The sequence below is a fragment of the Lampris incognitus genome, chromosome 2 (assembly GCF_029633865.1).
Source record: "Lampris incognitus isolate fLamInc1 chromosome 2, fLamInc1.hap2, whole genome shotgun sequence".
NCBI classification, from domain to species: domain Eukaryota; kingdom Metazoa; phylum Chordata; class Actinopteri; order Lampriformes; family Lampridae; genus Lampris; species Lampris incognitus.
In genome coordinates this window covers 142,988,787-143,009,106 of record NC_079212.1, presented here as the reverse complement: position 1 = coordinate 143,009,106, position 20,320 = coordinate 142,988,787, and the positions used below count along the sequence as shown (strand labels likewise).

The 20,320-nt window shown below is 46.7% G+C and overlaps 1 protein-coding gene across 1 annotated transcript in view; it reads left to right on the top strand.

Annotated features, from left to right (window-relative positions):
* LOC130132862 (cadherin-22) overlaps positions 1-20,320 on the top strand; it is a 147,043-nt gene that overhangs the window by 116,430 nt on the left and 10,293 nt on the right. Inside the window, exons 8-10 of the mRNA XM_056301884.1 lie at positions 8,276-8,393; positions 13,734-13,883; positions 15,102-15,203. Coding sequence (XP_056157859.1) covers positions 8,276-8,393; positions 13,734-13,883; positions 15,102-15,203 — 370 coding nt within the window. The remainder of the gene's footprint in view (positions 1-8,275; positions 8,394-13,733; positions 13,884-15,101; positions 15,204-20,320) is intronic.

Genomic DNA, 20,320 nt, shown 5'->3' with positions numbered 1-20,320 from the left:
TAGTACTAGTAGTAGTAGTGTCTAGATGTCTCCCATCATGAGGTGCACTGAAAAACACAGATTACAGTTCATTAGAAAATAAGATTCTCAAACGCTTTTTCCTCAGGCATCAACTTTTACTTGAAGAAGGACATCGTTAACTTATATCCTGTGCTTCTATGCACCCTGTGCAGTGCCTTTGTGCACGGCCTGTTGACACCTATGTCCTGTCGGACTTGAACCTAGTTTTTTGGCACTTACCTGGGTAGTCGCCTCCTGACTAGATCCTTGCTTGTGTTGTGTTAACTCTCAGATGTGCGTCACGTTGGACAAAAGCGTCTGCTGAATGAAAGTGTAACATTGTAACAGTGCTTTGATGGAAGCATATCACACATTAATGACGTTAATACCACGCCAGACTAAACGCAACGTCTTAGATTTCTCATTTTCTGGACAAATGAGCATGCTGTGCTCGGACCCCGTTCATTGCCAAATGGTCTATATTTGCTCCTTTAAATTACTCATTTGCCCTTCATATTAACGTACTACAACAACACAAAAAAACACACACGTTTCGACGCAAACACAACACATCAATAACCGAGTGCACTTGAGCTGCTTCAGTCGGCCGTCAACAACCGACAACGCGGCGATGTTCCTAATTGTGAATAATAAATAGAGCGGTGCTGAACGTGGAGGGCCACACTCAGGAAGCCAGAACGATGCCATGGTGCAGCAGCAAAACACACCCGGTTTTGTGACATTTTGGCGTGTCATGTCAACCTTCCCTCAAAAAGCACTTTCGCTGGGAGCCAGCACTTTTCATTTTTGCCTAATGCTTGCATGACATCAAATAATGAACCTGGAAGCTGAGCTTTGGTGTCAGAAGTGACAAAAGAGATCACATACCACTTACTGGTGAGCGCCATGTCTCGGGTTTTAATATTTGACTCTGATCATTTAAGCCCATAGGCACTCTATAATGCGTTTCTAATATAATTTTTGGCAGAGAGGAATTTACTTCTTCAGGATCAGGAATCAGGAACAGTTTATTGTCATTTCTTACATGTACTTGCATACACAAAGAACAAGATTTCGTTTCCCCCAGCCCGCAGCAGTGCAACACAAGAGACAAAAACACACATCCAACATTTCCCAAAAATGACACCACCAAAAACATACAAAAACAGAGAGAACAAAGCAACAAAAAAAACCCCAAACCATTAACAACACAGATCATTCAGTGCAACACAGTCCAAAAATTGCACTGTCTGGATAATGAACGCCAGCCAGGAGGACTGTCGGAACTGCCGGTCTGCATGGGCTAGCAGTTAGCTTAGCCTGCCCCACTTCCGCATCCTGTTAGACCCCCCTCGGCGTTTCCTCTTCGGGCGCAGCTCCGGGCAGGGCCATAGTCCTGGTTCTTATTCATTTCTGTAACTTCCTTAAGTGCAGACTTTATATTGCAGCAAGCGAAGGGCTGGTAGCATCCCTCAACAGTGTGTCATAGTGTTTTGTGGAGACGCGGTAGGTCAGATAGGACATTTCACCCCGTGGCCTGAGTCAACTGCAGCATGATTAAGCCCGCGTGACTCGGATGGTTATGTCAGTTCTGATGAGCGGCTCCACGTGAAAGTACATCTGTGGCCTGAAAGTATGCTTGACGGCAGCTTAGTCATGTTAATGCAAAGCCCGTCCTTACCAGAATCAGGATCTTTTTCTTTTACAAGCCAAGTAGGTTTGCAAATTAGAAGAAATCCCGGCTCTGTGGTGGGCTCAGATAGAACACATCAGATGGAACACAAGATTATAAGGAAGCCGTACATCTCAGCAGGCAAGAGGAATGAAAAAATACAAAGATGAGAGTTGTGGGGTCACTCCTACATGTGTGCACCACAAGATGAAATGAAAAGTCAAGATGAAAGAGGCAGAGATATATTATCTAAGAAGTTTTCCTATTAAGAATAGAATACACACGAGACTGCTGCTGTACTGCACTGTACTGCACTTACAACTGCACTGTTGAGAAACGTTGACAACATGATATACAGACTTGAGCACTGCATATAGATACAGTACAAGCTGCACAATACTAATAATAATGGCCTATAACTAGTCATAGAACCAGTCCTAAATTGACTATTAATAGCTGAATAATCAGCAGTCAGTGAGGGTGCTAGATAGCAGCATTAGCATATTCATGTCTGTCCTTATGCTAACAGTTCAGGGCTATGTGCAAGGCTGTGTATAATTGAAATTTTATAGTACAGAACGGCAGCATGGACAAAAAAAAACATACAATAAAGCAGTAGTACTGTAAATACTGTATGTCTAGCAAGAGGCTGTGCTGATCACCAGTGTTTCACATGTGTGCTTTGCACAAATAGTCACATTTATACCCGGACGCCCCATTTTTAAACCTCTGCCTGGTTAATCCTGCCAGTCTCAAAGATTAAGCCTTGCAAGTCTAAGTACAAACGGCCGGTATAGAGAAACTGCGAATGGCTCATTAAATCAGTTATGGTTCCTTTGATCGCTCCTCTCTTATTTGGATAACTGTGGCAATTCTAGAGCTAATACATGCCAACGAGCGCTGACCTTCGGGGATGCATGCATTTATCACACCCAAAATCCTCGCGGGGCGCCCCATAAGGTGGCACCCTGGACCGCTTCGGTGACTTTATACAACCTCAGGCCGATCGCCTGCCCTCCACGGTGGCTGCGTCTCATTCGAATGTCTGCCCTATCAACTTTCAGTGGTACTTTCTGTGCCTACCATGGTGACCACGGGTAACGGGGAATCAGGGTTCGGTTCCACATTATAAGTCAGACCCTTTAGTTGACTGGTTAGCACAGTCAACCGTGGTGCAGGCGACTTGGGCTGCCCCCCGAATTCTCTACATTGGTCTCAGCAGTGGGATGGTGAGACATGAGGCCATCGGAAGCGCATGCGCCCAGAGGCGTGAGGGAGCTGGTATGCTGAAGCGCGGGGACGCGCTTCCCGATGGAGCGGGGTATTGGAATGACCACGGATGAATAGACTCACTAGCCCTTGGCTAACGGGTCGGGCCCTTTAGTCGACTGGTTAGCATCTGTGGTGCAGGAGACACGGGTTTGTGTCCCGGCTGTGGCGGTTCCCGGGCTGCCCCCCGCCCCCAATTCACTACATCGGGAAGAGAAATGTTATTTTAAACATTTTTGACCAACCAACAGTATCCAAATTGAGAACCAAATACTTCAAATACCCAATTCCCCCCAAAACAAAAGAAATTCCGTACAACATAACAAGTGAGTCTGTCCTACCAGTGAATTTTTAGGATTAAGATTTGGATTTGAGAATAATGAAAGTGTTTTCTGTAATGGTGATATTGAAACAACAGAGCACCAATTGTTCTGGAAACAATGTGTGGAATGGTTAAGTAGAAAAACCACAACAAAGCATATTATAGATCATAATAGTATTATTTTTGGTGTGTTATTAGCAGAGAAAAGATTGCACCTGCTGATCAATATTTCTCATTTTAGCTAATTTTTTTTATTCATAAGGCTAAATTTAATGAGACTCCACCCATCTTCATATGCTACTATAATGAAACTCAACTCTATATTAAGTCCCTGAAATTAATGAAATCAAAATGTGCCAAAGATCTCTATGGATTACTAGAAAATGATCTGACCAATGTAATATCTTAAAAACTAACAATCGTTTAGTCAATCCTAATTTACCATTTAGTTATTTTATGGTTATTTTACATTTTATTCTGCTTAATTGATTTATTTTATGGTTATTTTATGTTTTATTCCGCTTAATTGTTTTATTCTATTGTTATTTTACGTTTTATTCTGCTTAATTGATTTATTTTATGGTTATTTTATGTTTTATTCTGCTTAGTTGATTTATTTTATGGTTATTTTATGTTTTATTCTGCTTAACTGATTTGTTTCATGGTTACTTTACGTTTTATTCTGCTTAATTGATTTATTTTATGGTTATTTTATGTTTTATTCTGCTTAATTGATTTATTTTATGGTTATTTTACGTTTTATTCTGCTTAATTGCTTTGTTACGTTTTATTCTGCTTAATTGATTAATTCTATGCCTTTTATGTATGGTTTGTGTACACGTTTTACATCTCTTGTGGTGTCTGTTCATTGTTTTCATTCTAGAGGATGAATAGTTTTCAATTGTAGTTTGCCTTCTTGTTGTATATTTATCGTTTGAATGAAAAAAAAGATAGAGGAAAAAAACATTTAGGTAAGTTTGACATATGTCGATGGATTTTTTTTTTCCCAGAAGGAAAGAAATGAAAGTGTCTCTTAAAGCAAAGTGAATGTGGAGGGAAAGAGTGTAACTCATTAATAGAGAGGGCAGGCGTATGGGGCAGAGAGGTAGAGGAGGAAAGATGGATGGATGGAGAGAAAGGATCGTTCCAGAGAGCTGCAAAAGACGGTCATGCTCAGCATTACAAATGCACCGTGCTCCAACAGCAGGCTGCCACTGTTAACAGGCCAGTAATGGTTTTATGTACTGCCTCAGCTCTCATCTGATACTCTGAGCCTTTCAATCCCACACAAAGGAATTACATCCATCAAACATTTAGCTTTAATCATCTCCAGAAGTGCCTCACTAAGTAGTTCTGGGGCAGTTACGGGACTGTGCTGATCGCTAACAGAGCATCGGAGCCGTTTACCTCCTTCCACACCAGCGAGCATGTTCGTTTGTATGTCAGTCTGAGTGTGTGAGTTTCTGTTTACCTACACTAGTGAGGACCAAACGTCCTCATCACAGACCACCCACCTGGTGGGGACATTTTGGTGGTCCTCACAAGGAAAGGAATCATTTCTGGGCGTGGGTTTACAGCTAGGGTTTGCAACTGGAGTTACATTTAGACTTAGGTTTAATGTTAAAGCTGAAATCCAGGTGTCCGGGTAGTGTAGCGGTCTATTCCGTTGCCTACCAACGCGGGGATCGCCGGTTCGAATCCCCGCGTTACCTCCGGCTTGGTCGGGCGTCCCTACAGACACAATTGGCCGTGTCTGCGGGTGGGAAGCCGGATGTGGGTATGTGTCCTGGTCGCTGCACTAGCGCCTCCTCTGGTCGATCGGGGTGCCTGTTTGGGGGGGGGAGGGGGAACTGGAGGGAAAAGCGTGATCCTCCAAAGAGCTACGTCCCCCTGGTGAAAATCCTCACTGTCGGGTGAAAAGAAGCGGCTGGTGACTCCACATGTATGGGAGGAGGCATGTGGTAGTCTGCAGCCCTCTCCTGATCAGCAGAGGGGGTGCAGCAGCGACAGGGATGGCTAGGAAGCGTGGAGGTAATTGGACAGGTACAATTGGGGAGAAAAAGGGGGGAAAAAAAACCACATCCAATCAATCCACTTGTGTTTCCTGCACTGGGGAAGCTTCGTAGCTGCCTAAACTACTTGGTCCAGAAAGTTGAATCAGTTCATCTGGACACAAAGGTTAATGTAGAAACATCTCATCACTCATCGAAGAGTCTGTTCACACCCGGCATTAGAATGTGTCTGGGTGATCTGATCACATGTGGGTAGTTCTAAGTACATCAGTTCACACCCGGCATTAGAATGTGTCTGGGTGATCTGATCACAGGTGGGTAGTTCTAAGTACATTAGTTCACACCCGGCATTAGAATGTGTCTGGGTGATCTGATCACAGGTGGGTAGTTCTAAGTACATCAGTTCACACCCGGCATTAGAATGTGTCTGGGTGATCTGATCACAGGTGGATAGTTCTAAGTACATCAGTTCACACCCGGCATTAGAATGTGTCTGGGTGATCTGATCACATGTGGGTAGTTCTAAGTACATCAGTTCACACCCGGTATTAGAATGTGTCTGGGTGATCTGATCACATGTGGGTAGTTCTAAGTACATTAGTTCACACCCGGCATTAGAATGTGTCTGGGTGATCTGATCACACGTGGGTAGTTCTAAGTACATCAGTTCACACCCGGCATTAGAATGTGTCTGGGTGATCTGATCACATGTGGGTAGTTCTAAGTACATTAGTTCACACCCGGCATTAGAATGTGTCTGGGTGATCTGATCACAGGTGGGTAGTTCTAAGTACATCAGTTCACACCCGGCATTAGAATGTGTCTCCACATGCGTCTCGAGTTGACCACTTGTGATCAGATCTCATTTTCCCGCTCTATATTCAAAAAACACGAACATCATTTCCATTTGCACAGACCAAATGAGTTGCTGTTTTTAACCGGCAGGAGGCAGCGATGGGTGTAGATGGGTGTAGACTGCGGAGTCTACACCCATCTACAGGCCAGTGGCCACTCTTTCAACAATGATCATCGCTTAATCATCCAGTTTGGTATTATTGTAGTTATCATTAAAAACAGTTTCAGTAGCATTTTAATTTAATTTGATTTTAAAAGTTAATTAAGAATTGTTGCAGTCTAATTCAGTGTTAGATTAAAAAGATAAAAATGAGTGTATTTTTTATTTTATTCTTTTTCTCCCTTGTCTGTGTTTGTGTAAATGAGGTCGTTGTATATCTTCCGTGTATTTACTTGTATTTGATGTCATTTCGGAGGATGTTGGGGGGTGGGGGGTCTCCTGGCTGGAGACATGTTAGGGAGCAGGGGAGGGATGAGGACAATACTGGATTTATTTCATATGTTGATTCTGTGATTTGTGAAATGCAAAATCCAATAAATATAAGTTTTAAAAAAAAAGAAAGTTTCAGCTGGTGAACTGAGTGGGGGGGGAAACCTCCTCCGGGCAGCGGCGGCTGAGCCCACTTGTGTAAGGTTAAATATACGAACACTTCTCTTCCACGGTAGTGTTTCAGCCTTTAGTTTAGAAGAGCATTAAGACAAAGCAGGACTGACTCTTTAAAACAAATGACACACATGGTGAAAATACATTTAGGGGGGTAGACTGGATTAAATAGTCTTATGAGTGACTGAGACTGAAGAGCCCATATAGTACATGGCATAAAAAGCTGCACTGGTGGCTGATGTCTTGTTTAACGTGTCGTTATGCTCCTTCAGGGTGTCGCTAGCAACAGTTTCTTACTCCTCTGACAGGGATTATTATTTCTTTCAGGAAACGGCGACGTTCGTATTCGGGCCCGACGCTGGAAAATTTGTCGGCGGCGACAAAATGGTGTCAAAACCGGGCTGAACTGGTGTAGTCTGATCCCGGCGTGGCTTTCTTCTGTCCACACTGAGCTCTTCAGACTGGACTACAGTAGAGTCCTGAATGTGGATCACTCGTGTGGCCTTAAATTCAACATTGCACCTCCATCCAGCCGCCGTGTCTAAGTTTCTGTTGCCCGCTTAGCTCTGCACCTTCACGTCTGCTCCTACGTAAAGCAGATATGACATTCTTTTTCTTCTTCTTCTTCTTCTTCTTCTTCTTCTTCTTCTTCGTAGCTCTTGATGAGATATTCTGAGACAGTTTAGCGCTCCCCAACATGACTCACTTGCTCTTCCACTGCTTCGTAAACTCCACGCAGGAGGAACCCACGGCTGATACAGCCGTCGCTTTCCATTTTTGTGTCTGTCGCCCCTTTTAACCACAGCGCACTTTGGACTTTGAGGCCTCTGAGTCGACAGCATCCCGGCGTTCCTCCTCCTGTTCCCCAGGCAACCAGGAGGCATTTGAAAATGGGAAGTGTTATGTACTTGAAGAAAACTCCTTTTTCCTGCTCGATTTTTTTTCTCCAATCCTCCCACTATTAACCACTACTTAACCACTACTTAACCATTACTTAACCACTACTTAACCACTACTTAACCCCTACTTAACCATTACTTAACCACTACTTAACCATTACTTACCCACTACTTAACCATTACTTAACCACTGGGTCTTTGCTTGAGAAAAACCAAAACAAAGAAACAATTACAAAGAGGGTTACAGGGTTCAGATAGACACAGGAGGCAGGAGATAAGCGGGACAAGGGGGACGGTACTCTAATTCACAGTATAACTTTTCTTTTTAATTAGAACTGGTTGACATTGGGCGTCCTAGTAGTGTAGCACTCTGTTCCGCTGTCTACCAACACAGGGATCACTGGTTCAAATCCCCCTGTTATCTCCGGCTTGGTCGGGCATCCCCCCAGTCCTCTATGGTGTCCGTTGCTCTAATGAACTGATGACCACCTCCTGTTACTGCACTCACATGCTCTTAATAACAATGCAGTGACACTTCAGAAGAAAATCTGACATGGTTTTAATCAGTAACTGTGACTTTGTGTCTTTCTCTCCCATTTTGTTCCTGGTGTTTCATCCCTTCACCCCCCCCCCCCCCGCCAGCTGATCCACACCATCAGCGTGGTGGACCGAGACGAGCCCCAGTCCGGACATCGTTTCTACTTCACCCTGGCCCCCGAAGCGTCCAGCAATCGACACTTCACCCTCTGGGATGTCAAAGGTGAGAGGGGTCAAGGGTCACCGCTGTCACAGATAGGCGGGGGGTCACGGACGAGGCCGCGGTAGCTCTGCGTGCAGTAAAATACCACACGTGATTCGATTTCTGCTGTACGATCGTGTGAGCCGTGTTAAATCAGGTGGCTCTAGTTGTACGCGGGGAGCGTTGATTTGCATTTGAAGTGTGGCTGCACAGCCGTGAGGGTACCGCCAGATTCACGGCCGCTGTGTCACATCATTATGACTGAAGAGAGAGGCTGAGGTGAAGGATAATATCTCACCATTATTTTTCCCGAGAGAATATCTGTGCAGCAGCGGGTCAGAGGGGAACCGCTCGTTCTGCTAATGTGCCGCATACTTGAAACACGTCAGTCTCCGAGCGCCGCGGACCTGGGCGGGATAAAGACGGTCCCATTTGATAGTTTATTCGACCTTCTCACGTGGACCAGATACTAGATGGCGTCAGCCGTGGAAAAAGCATCATGTGGCAGCACTCTTGGTTGTTCGGGAAATCTCGGGAAGCCGGTCGGAAGTATCTGAAAGTAAGGCTTCTGGCACGCTAATGGAAGGGCAGCTCGGAGGAGCACTCAGAACTTTGCTCCTTCGGTTTTTTTGGCTCCCTGTCACTTCTCCCTTTCTAAGGGTCATCAAAAAAAAAAAATGGTGAAAAGTGTAAGCTGTTTTCTCGTGTGTTAGCTCTCACACAGTCCAGCCTGGAATTGGGTCCACGGCCCCTCGAACGTAAACCTTTTAAATGCTTCGGGACCCATTGGGTGAAAGGTGTCCTCCCAGCCGTCAAACCATTTCACAAACCGGTGACCCGTTGCTGAGTTTGAGTTCAAACTGAGCCGAGTTGCACCAATTAAAAATGGGTTGCAGCAGGGCATCCAGGTGGCGTAGCGGTCTATTCCGTTGCCTACCAACACGGGGATCGCCGGTTCAAATCCCCGCGTTACCTCCGGCTTGGTCGGGCGTCCCTACAGACACAATTGGCCGTGTCTGCGGGTGGGAAGCCGGATGTGGGTATGTGTCCTGGTCGCTGCACTAGCGCCTCCTCTGGTCGCAGTCAAGGCACCTGTTCACTCTTCCACTCCAACGCAACAACGTACACTGAGACAGGAAGTAGCATAAGCACAAAGAACACAGGCCTATGAAACCACAATATATCACCTTTCTTACAGTATCACAATATATCACCTTTCTTACAGTATCACAATATATCACCTTTCTTACAGTATCACAATATATCACCTTTCTTACAGTATCACAATATATCTCCTTTCTTATAGTATCACAATATATCACCTTTCTTATAGTATCACAATATATCACCTTTCTCACAGTATCACAATATATCACCTTTCTCACAGTATCACAATATATCACCTTTCTCATAGTATCACAATATATCACCTTTCTTACAGTATCACAATATATCACCTTTCTCATAGTATCACAATATATCACCTTTCTTACAGTATCACAATATATCACCTTTCTCACAGTATCACAATATATCACCTTTCTTACAGTATCACAATATATCACCTTTCTCACAGTATCACAATATATCACCTTTCTCACAGTATCACAATATATCACCTTTCTCACAGCATCACAATATATCACCTTTCTCATAGTATCACAATATATCACCTTTCTTATAGTATCACAATATATCACCTTTCTTATAGTATCACAATATATCACCTTTCTTACAGTATCACAATACATCACCTTTCTTACAGTATCACAATACATCACCTTTCTTACAGCATCACAATATATCATCTTTCTTACAGCATCACAATATATCACCTTTCTTACAGCATCACAATATATCATCTTTCTTATAGTATCACAATATATCACCTTTCTTACAGCATCACAATATATCACCTTTCTTACAGTATGGCGATATGTTGACTGGCAGCCGCTGTATCGTGATGCGTATCGTATAACCGGTGTATCGTGATGCGTATCGTATAACCGGTGTATTGTGATGCGTATCGTATAACTGGTGTATCGTGATGCGTATCATATAGCTGCTGTATCGTGATGGGTATCGTATAGCTGCTGTATCGTGATGGGTATCGTATAGCTGCTGTATCATGATGCGTATCGTATATCTGCTGTATCATGATGCGTATCGTATAGCTGCTGTATCGTGATGGGTATCATATAGCTGCTGTATCATGATGCGTATCGTATCGCCAGGTTCTCGCCAGTACGCAGCACTAGAACGTGGAGGAGCATCAGGGCTAACTCGTGCTGCACAGATGTCGGGTCCCCAGCGATGGTTTTGTATTTGCACTTCCGCGACTTTGTTTTATGCTCGCCCGTGTGTTTGCAAAGCCCGTTCGCAGGGAGGCGAGTGGGAGGCGAGTGGGAGGCGAGTGCCTGCGGTTTCCTGTCTGGAGCCGTGTTTCTAAGTGGATGTGACGTCTGGCTAAATCAAGATTGATCCGACACCGGGGGAAATGTCAGGGGAGCGGCCCGTGCTCGGGAAATGTCACCATGTGGCGGCACTGAGCTCTGCTCCGGTGTCCTCACGTGCACACCGCCGTGTTGAACCGATGTGCACGTGCACACACACAGACACAGACACACACACACACACACAGACACACACACACACACACACACACAGACACACGCACACACACACACAGACACACACATGCTGCACACACTGCAGCCTCATTCAGACGGTGCACTGTCTGTGCACTCACATGGGTTTCCTGTCACTGGGAGACGACCCCGCGGTGTCGTCAGCCAGCCAATCAGCTAGTCACACACAGTTATAGAAGATGCCCTGTCTCTGCATCTCACTCTTCATCATCCTCACCATCCTCATCTTCCTCAACTCGGTTAGGTTGTGTGTGTGTGTGTGTTGCTGGGACAGTGACTCATACAAGCTTGCGCGACATGCATACAAACACAAACAGACACACATGCACACACTTATGTTTTTTTGGGGGGGGGGATTTCCCCCCCCTTTTTCTCCCCCGATTTTACCCGGCCAATCACCCCACTCTTCCGAGCCACCCCAGTCTCTGCTCCACCCCCTCTGCCGATCCCGGGAGGGCTGCAGACTACCACATGCCTCCTGCCATACATGTGGAGTCGCCAGCTGCTTCTTTTCACCTGACAGTGAGGAGTTTCACCAGGGGGACGTAGCGCGTGGGAGGATCCCGCTGTCCCCCCAGTACCCCCCAACAGGCGTCCCGACCGACCAGAGGAGGCGCTACTGCAGCGACCAGGACATAAACCTACATCCGGCTTCCCACCTGCAGACACGGCCAATTGTGTCGAAGGTAACATGGGATTCGAACTGGCGATCCCCATGTTGTTAGGCAATGGAATAGACCGCCACACTAACCCGGACGCTCGCACACACTTAAAAAAACAACGAAAAACTCAAAACCTGCATCACTGCAGAACCAGCGACACATATTCCACCGACAACAAAAATGTAACCCCCCCCCCACCTTCATGCCCACCCACCCTGCACACTCTTCTGTCTCTTTCATGGACACATTTGTCAGCTTGTCACATTCAGTCCGTCGCCTCCTCTCGTCCTCATCAGGGCCTTGTGTTGCATTCTGTCGCCAAGCCTTGACACACAACAATGAAAAGAAAAGGCACCCCACCCCACCCCCACCCCCACCCCGCTAAACTTTTTCAGATGTCACTGGAAGCCTGCAAAGGCGAATTTCACCATACCCTCAAAAAAAGAAAAAAAACCCACTTTTTCTTTGGCATGATAAATTATCACAACATCCCCTTTCAACCTCAAAGAATGGTCTCTATTTTATTATATTTTATTTTTCATATCAAACCACGTCTACAAAAAAAATTCCTACCGTCCGCTGAATCAGGAGCTTCACCCGTTGAGCTTCCCACCCTACAGACACAATTGGCCGTGTCTGCGGGTGGGAAGCCGAATGTGGGTGTGTGTCCTGGTCGCTGCACTAGCGCCTCCTCTGGTCGGTCGGGGAGCCTGTTGGGGGGGACTGGGGGGGAATAGCGTGATCCTCCCACGCGCTACGTCCACCTGGCAAAACGGCTCACTGTCAGGTGAAAAGAAGCGGCTGGTGACTCCACATGTATTGGAGGAGGCATGTGGTAGTCTGCAGCCCTCCCCGGATCGGCAGGGGAGGTGGAGCCACAACCAAGATGGCTCAGAAGAGTGGAGTAATTGGCCAAGTACAATTGGGGAGAAAAAAGGGGTAAAAAAAAAAGAAGTGTGTTCCCTTTGACTGCACTATCTAGTTTATTGTCGAGTGTTGACTGGCGAGTTATTGTCGATTTGATGGCGTAAATCAAACCTTTGCGTCCAGTAGCTTTCGCCGAGCAAATTTCTTGTGGCACTGAAAAAAGAAATAGCAGTGTTATTCTAAACCACAATATTTCCATGCATATGTTCAGTCAGTATGACTTGGCAGGAGTCTTTCCTGAAACCAATGCCTATCAGTGTCGAGGTCGGGGGGGGGGGGGTGTCAAATAGGACGATGGCAGGGGTGTAGCCTTCCCCCAACATATTTGCTAATTACGAAGATTGTGCCACAGAACCGCTGGGGGTTGATGTGGATGAGGGTGATAGATGTCCTGCTAGACGGATTACTCTTCATCCTCTACATGCAAGTCGATTCGCAGAAGCTGCCGAGACGATACTTGTCACGGACTCCTCCTCCTCGATGCCATGTTACATTTGTCTATGTCCCTCCCCGGAGTGTGTGCGGCGGGAGTTTAATTTCAAACGTTGGTTTCTCATCCCTATTTTCTCACCGCCTCCATTTTATTAGTCTTACAGAAAGTGTGACGAATGTTATCAGTACACAGGCAATTAACGTCACTGTTGAAATGAATCAGCCACACGCCGAACTTGACGATCCCATCACCCTTGCCTTAGAGCCCTTGAACTGCATATTATGGTCAACTACTCATTCAGTCCATGTACAAAGCTTGTTTTTCTTTATTATATTATTTTTCTGCTTTTTGTTGTATTTGTTAGGTACTAGCTTGCTTGCTATCCGTTCACTTGTTGTGCACACAGCAAAACAAAACTGCAACAGGCACATAAACAATGCTAATGTTTGAAGGTAATTGTTGTGTTTTGTCTTCTCTCATAGGTTTTAATGGAATCGAAAACCTATTTTGTCTCCATCAAGTCACAAATTGTTGAAAACTATGATTTGTTCTGACTTTCTAGCCCAGCAACACAGGGGTGCACACTCAGCTCTGCATTAGCACAGTTTACAAGAACATTTCTCTTCTGTTTCCTTCCTTTTCTCTCTTCTTCACCCTCGTGACCTCCCCCTGCCCGCCTGCCAAAACCCAGACAACACGGCCGGGATCCGTACTCAGCGGTCTGGTTTTAACCGCCATGAGCAGAACGTTTACTTCCTGCCCATCCTGGTGGTGGACAGCGGGCCTCCGTCACTCAGCTCCACCGGCACCCTCACCATCCATGTCTGCGGCTGCGACACAGGTGAGCGCTGCGAATGGACCATCACTATCACCCACCTCCTGACCGCCAGCATATTTAGAACACCTCGTCACTGTGGCGGTAGAGACATCATCTTAGAGCTGGTTGATATATTATGGATACTACTACTATTACTACTACTACTACTACTACTTTTGGCTGCTCCCGTTAGGGGGCGCCACAGTGGATCATCCGTTTCCATCTCTTCCTGTCCTCTGCATCTTCCTCTGTCACACCAGCCACCTGCATGTCCTCCCTCACCACATCCATAAACCTCCTCTTTGGCCTTCCTCTTCTCCTCTTCCCTGGCACCTCCATAATCAGCATCCTCCTCTCCATCATATCAGCCAGCATTTATCCGGGCTTGGGACCGGTACTAAGAATGCACTGGCTTGTGCATCCTCAGTGGCTGGGTTGTGGATATATTATGGATATATATTATGTGGCTATGTTATGGATATGGTGATATACCTAAAATGTTGTCATTCCCAGGTCTTAAAGGCTGCAGTAGAGTAAAATGATGCAGTTTTCTGAACTTATTCGACTGTTTTAGTGAAATGAACAATGACCTTATCCACATGCCTAATGGTCATTCGTCACCATTCTCTTGTGGGTTCATATTTCATGAAAGCACCGAAAGTCGTCTGCAAAATATTGTCACATTGTCATTACCGAGATATTCAGTCAAACATGGTCATGATTTTTGATTTTATCAATAGTGCCATTTCCTCATCATCTGCTGTTACACACCAGAGCAGTTTTTCAACTAACAAACCCAAAGCGTTACATCACATAGTAAAACAAGCATCGTTCCCGGTCGTCCTCTGTGTGGAGTTGGCATGTTCTCCCCGTGTCTGCATGGGTTTCCTCCCACAGTCCACAGACATGTAGGTCAGCTGAATCGGTCATACTAAATTGTCCCTAGGTATGTTGTGTGTGTGTGTGTGTGTGTGTGTGTGAGCGAGCCCTGTGATTGCCTGGCGGCCTGTCCAGGGTGTCTGCCCACTTGATGCCCAACGACTGCTGGGACAGTCTCCAGCATCCCTGCGACCCTCAGAGCAGGATAAGTGGTTCGGATAATGGATGGATGGATTGCTGTATACACGCACTTTATTTTTTGTGTGTGTCTTTAAGACTGAATCATGTTTTTTCTTTGATCGTGACAACACCAACTCTCTTCCCTGACTGTTTCCTTTCCTTTCTTTTTCTTTTGCAATGCAGATGGAGCCATCCAGTCCTGCAATGCTACAGCGTATGTGATGAGTGCTGCCCTGAGCCCCGGGGCGCTCATAGCACTGCTGGTATGCATACTCATCCTCATAGGTAAGCACATGGATGGATGGATGAAGAAATGAATTTATCAATGGATCAACAAACTGATAGATGGGGAGATGGATGGATGGACAAATGAACAAATGGGTGGATAGATAACAGATGGACAGAAGCATATGGACGGGATGGACGGGCGGATGAGTGAATGGATAGACAGATATACAGAGGGATGGACGAACCGTTGGATGGATGGATAGATGGATGCATGTGTTGGATAGGAGCATTTCAGTGGTCCGTCCACCATACAGGATGGTGTTTCCGTAGCACCACTGGTTGACCAAGCCCGTTCCCTTTAATGGAAGAGTCCACTCCGGAGTTTAAGTATATTTCAAGATGTCCATCACACGTACGGTGGCAGAACAACAAGAAGAAGAAATCACATGAAGAAATAAATCAATTTTTCATGTTTCTGTCACATCAATCTACTCTACTTTTGTGTTTCCCCCCCCCCCCTATTTTTGACACTTTTATGAGGGAAAGCTCTGGCTCCAGCGGGAGCAGCGATGATGGCTCGGCTTTTATGAATGACATCAAGCCACTTTACTCGCTGGAAAGCCAAAGGAGAGATGGAGTGAATGGGAGAGAAGCCGAGACAGGCGGGGGAACGAGAGCAAACAAGGAGAAGCGCTGCCTCAGCACTTGTATCCCTGTGGAACAGCAGGCTTTAAATAGAGAAGGCTTTCCAGACACCCTCTGATATACTACAGAACAAGCACACACACACACACACACACTTACAAGTACAAACAAATACACACCCTCTTTCAGGGGAAGACTAAGTGGCGAGAACCCCTCCCAAACCGAAGTGGGTTGGAATTGTCATCTTAAAAGTTTTATGAGCGAGCCCCTCGCTCAGCATTTCCCCACATCCTGGTAGAGAGAGAGAGAGAGAGCGAGAGAGAGAGACATGCTGTCGATGGTTTCATCTCGCCACCATCTTTACACGTGTTCCACATCGTCCCGCGGCTGTGCGTGACGGGCGATCTGACACCGAGGCGAGCGCTCTCGGCTTCGGCTAACGTCACTTTTGCATTTTCAAGAGCGTTTTACGGCCACGGCAGTTAAAGTTGTCCCTCTCCACCAAGACCTGTACCAGAGCACCGCAAAAGCCAGGCATTATTTATTCATCGAGGCCTTCCACAACAACGCTCTGTAAAGATCCGAGGAAGGCTGCTACCTCGACAATAACAAACACACAAAAAATAATAATAATGGTACGAGGAGGTGGGCGGCATGGTGGCGCAGTGGTTAGCGCCATCGCCTCACAGCAAGAAGGTCCTGGGTTCGAGCCCCGGGGTAGTCCAACCTTGGGGGTCGTCCTCTGTGTGGAGTTTGCATCTTCTCCCCGTGTCTGGGTGGGTTTCCTCCGGGGGCTCCGGTTTCCTCCCACAGTCCAAAGACATGTAGGTCAGGTGACTCGGCCGTATTACATCGCCCCTAGGTACGAGTGTGTGTGTGTGTGTCGGCCCTGTGATGGCCTGACGGCCTGTCCAGGGTGTCTCCCCATCTGCCTCCCACTGACTGCTGGGATAGGCTCCAGCATCCCCACGACCCTGAGAGCAGGATAAGCGGTTCGGATAATGGATGGATGGTATGAGGAGGTTGTGGTTTTTGATGTGCTAGGCTCGGTGATGAACACACACACACATATACTTCTCTGGCTTTCAAACCCTCCGCAAATGCCGAGTGTTTGGGCCACGGTTCACATTTTTGCGGCGCGGTTTCGAGGAGAACGTGTTCATAATAACGTGACTAAATTAAACGGCCTGCGATGGAAAACGACGTCTCGCACATTGCAGCGCGGCGTTTCCACCATTTTTCACTCTGGCAATGTCAAGAGTGTGACACGGGGGAGACGCTATCTGAGCTGAGGAGTCAATACCGATTTCACTGATTGATATTGATTGCCGGAAAATGGACAGAAAGCACCTCATAAAGGCACTAAAGGGACAGGCTAAGTAGGAGCACTCGGGCCCTGCCAGTCATTATGTGGACAGTGATATCCGAGCTGCAGGGACCGGCCCGGGAGCCGAGGCAGACGGGAGCGTGTTAGCAGCTAAAACTATCGAGTTCTGCTGCTTCCACTTTGGGGGGGCATGGCTCAGGAGGTACAGCTGGTCCTCTAGTAATCGGAAGGTCGCGGGTTCGAACCCCAGCTCCTCCAGAGTGTGTGCTGAAGTGTCCTTGAGCAAGACACCAAACCCTAACTGCTTCTGATGAGCAGGTTGGCGTCTGGCATGGCAGCCTCCACCATCAGTGTGTAACGGCTGAATGTGAGGCGTCCATTTTAAAGAGCTTTGAACGGCCGGAAGATTGGAAAAGCACCATATAAATGCATTCCTTTAACCTTTTAAATTGTGGGCAAATGGGCGTCCAGGTAGCGTGGCGGTCTATTATGTTGCCTACAAACACAGGGATCGCCGGTTTGAATCCCCGTGTTACCTCCGGCTTAGTCGGGCTTTCCTACAGACACGATTGACCGTGTCTCCGGGTGGGAAGCCGGATGTGGGTATGTGTCCTGGTCGCTGCACTAGCGCCTTCTCTGGTCAGTCGGGGTGCCTGTTCAGGGTGGAGGGGGAGCTGGGGGGATAGCATGGTCCTCCAGCGCGCTACGTCCCCCTGGTGAAACTCCTCACTGTCAGGTGAAAAGAAGCAGCTGGCGACTCCACATGTATCGGAAGAGGCATGTGGTAGTCTGCAGCCCTCCCCGGATCGGCAGAGGGGGTGGAACCAGTGGCGGCTGGTTCTAAAAAAAAAATTTGGGGGGAGGGGGGCGCGATTTACCTTGGCGCAGCACAACTGACAGCCGCTTTAATGTCCACACAGTCACAGAGTTATTAAGAAGGACAATGTGGCCTGTAGATTTTATCAGGGTTGGTAGACGGTGGATGATTGACAGTCAAGATGAGGTGTCGTGGTTGGTGTGAACATGATTGACAGCCACGAGAATTGTACAATCACATTAGATCAAAGAGCATTAAAACAATACCAATTCACTGCCAATAAAATTGGGAGTGTCTGGGGCGGCACAGAACTGCGCCCCCTGGAAAACCTGAAGAAGCCAATCAGACAGCAGCCTCAGGTCACCTGCGAGGTCACCTGGTCAACCACTCGGCTCAGAGAGCCGAGTGGTTGACCAGGTACAAATGGGGAGAAAAAAGGGGGGAGAACCCCCCCTCCCAAAATAAACAAAGCTTGTGGGCAAACAGGAATTCAGACACAGATAGAGTATGAACAGAGGTACAGTGTGTGTCTGTACACACGTACCTCACTTCAAATACGGTTAACTGCAATGAAATGTTTTCTTTCATGAATTTGTTTGTGTGTTTGTGTGTTTGTGTATGTATGTGGGAGTGATAGTGAGAGCATGGGAGTACCTTCCATCTCTTTCTTTACAAACATAACGATTAGTTAACCAGCCACACTCTCTCTCTCCCCCTCGCTCGCTCTCCAGAGGCTGGACCACTCCCCATTAAATCAATTGTTGGATGATGAGAAAAATGAAAACAAATCTCTGCCTAATTACCCCGACAAACAAACAGTCCCTCCATCAGTTCATTTAAGAGGCCTTTGTGATGAATCCATTCCACTGCACCGCGGCATCTGCACACATCCGTTCCAATTACCTCCCATCTGCCGTGATCAACTCCTGGGCTCGTGCAGCCAGCGCAGCCCAAGGGTAAATTAAACATCTTGTCAGGAACGCTTATCGTAACATCTGCACGCACAGGGACCTGCTTTGTATGTATGTGTAGGTGGAGGCTATGGTATACACAGGTACAGCAACCCCTCCCCCCCCATGCGTGCGCAGTGCGATGCCGACGTTGCCCACAGTGTGTTTCTGGCTGGGCTGACTAGGTTTCCTTGGCCCACGGATCACGTTTCTGTGTACAGAACAGGTGGCGGCATTGGCGTGATGTGAACAAGGGAGGGTTTGTTTGTTGGTGGGTGAGACGCCCGATTTGTATTTGCATTGATAAACGGATGGATGGATGGATGGATGGATGGATAGATAGATTGATCCAAAATGTTTGACGACCTCCCCCCAAAAAATGTATACAGACATACTAACTCTCTCTCCCTCTCTCTATATATATATATATAGATAGATAGATAGATAGATAGATAGATAGATAGATAGCTATATATCTACAGTGCATCCGTCAAGTATTCACACCCCTTCACTTTCCCCACATTTTGTTATGTTACAGCCTTATTCCAAAATGGATTAAATTCCTTTTTTTTCCTCATCAATCGACACACAATACCCCATAATGACAAAGTGAAAAAGGTTTTGTAGAAATTTTTGCAAATTTATTAAAAATAAAAAACTGAATTATTGCATGTACATAAGTATTCACACCCTTTACTCAGCACTTGGTTGAGGCACCCTCGGCAGCGATTACAGCCTCAAGTCTTCTTGGGTATGAAGCTACAAGCTTGGCACACCTATATTTGGGGTATTTCTCCCATTCTTCTCTGCAGATCCTCTCGAGGTTTGTAAGGTTAGATGGGGAGCGTCGCTGCACAGCTATTTTCAGGTCTTTCCAGAGATGTTCAATGGGGTTCAAGTCTGGGCTCTGGCTGGGCCACTCAAGGACATTCACAGACTTGTCCCAAAGCCACTCCCTCGTTGTCTTGTTGAAAGGTAAACCTTCACCCCAGTCTGAGGTCCTGAGCGCTCTGGAGCAGGTTTTCATCAAGGATCTCTCTGTACTTTGCTCCATTCATCTTTCCCTCGATCCTGACTAGTCTCCCAGTTCCTGCCGCTGAAGAACATCCCCACAGCATGATGCCGCCACCACCATGCTTCACTGTAGGGATGGTATTAGCAAGGTGATGAGAGATGCCTGGTGTCCTCCAGACCTGACGTTTGGCATTTAGGCCAAAGAATTCAATCTTGGTTTCATCAGACCAGAGAATCTTGTTTCTCATGGTCCGAGAGTCCTTTAGGTGCTTTCTGGCAAACTCCAAGCGGGCTGTCATGTGCCTTTTACTGAGCAGAGGCTTCCGTCTGGCCACTCTACCAAAAAGGCCTGATTGGTGGAGTGCTGCAGAGATGGTTGTCCTTCTGGAAGGTTCTCCCATCTCCACAGAGGAACGCTGGA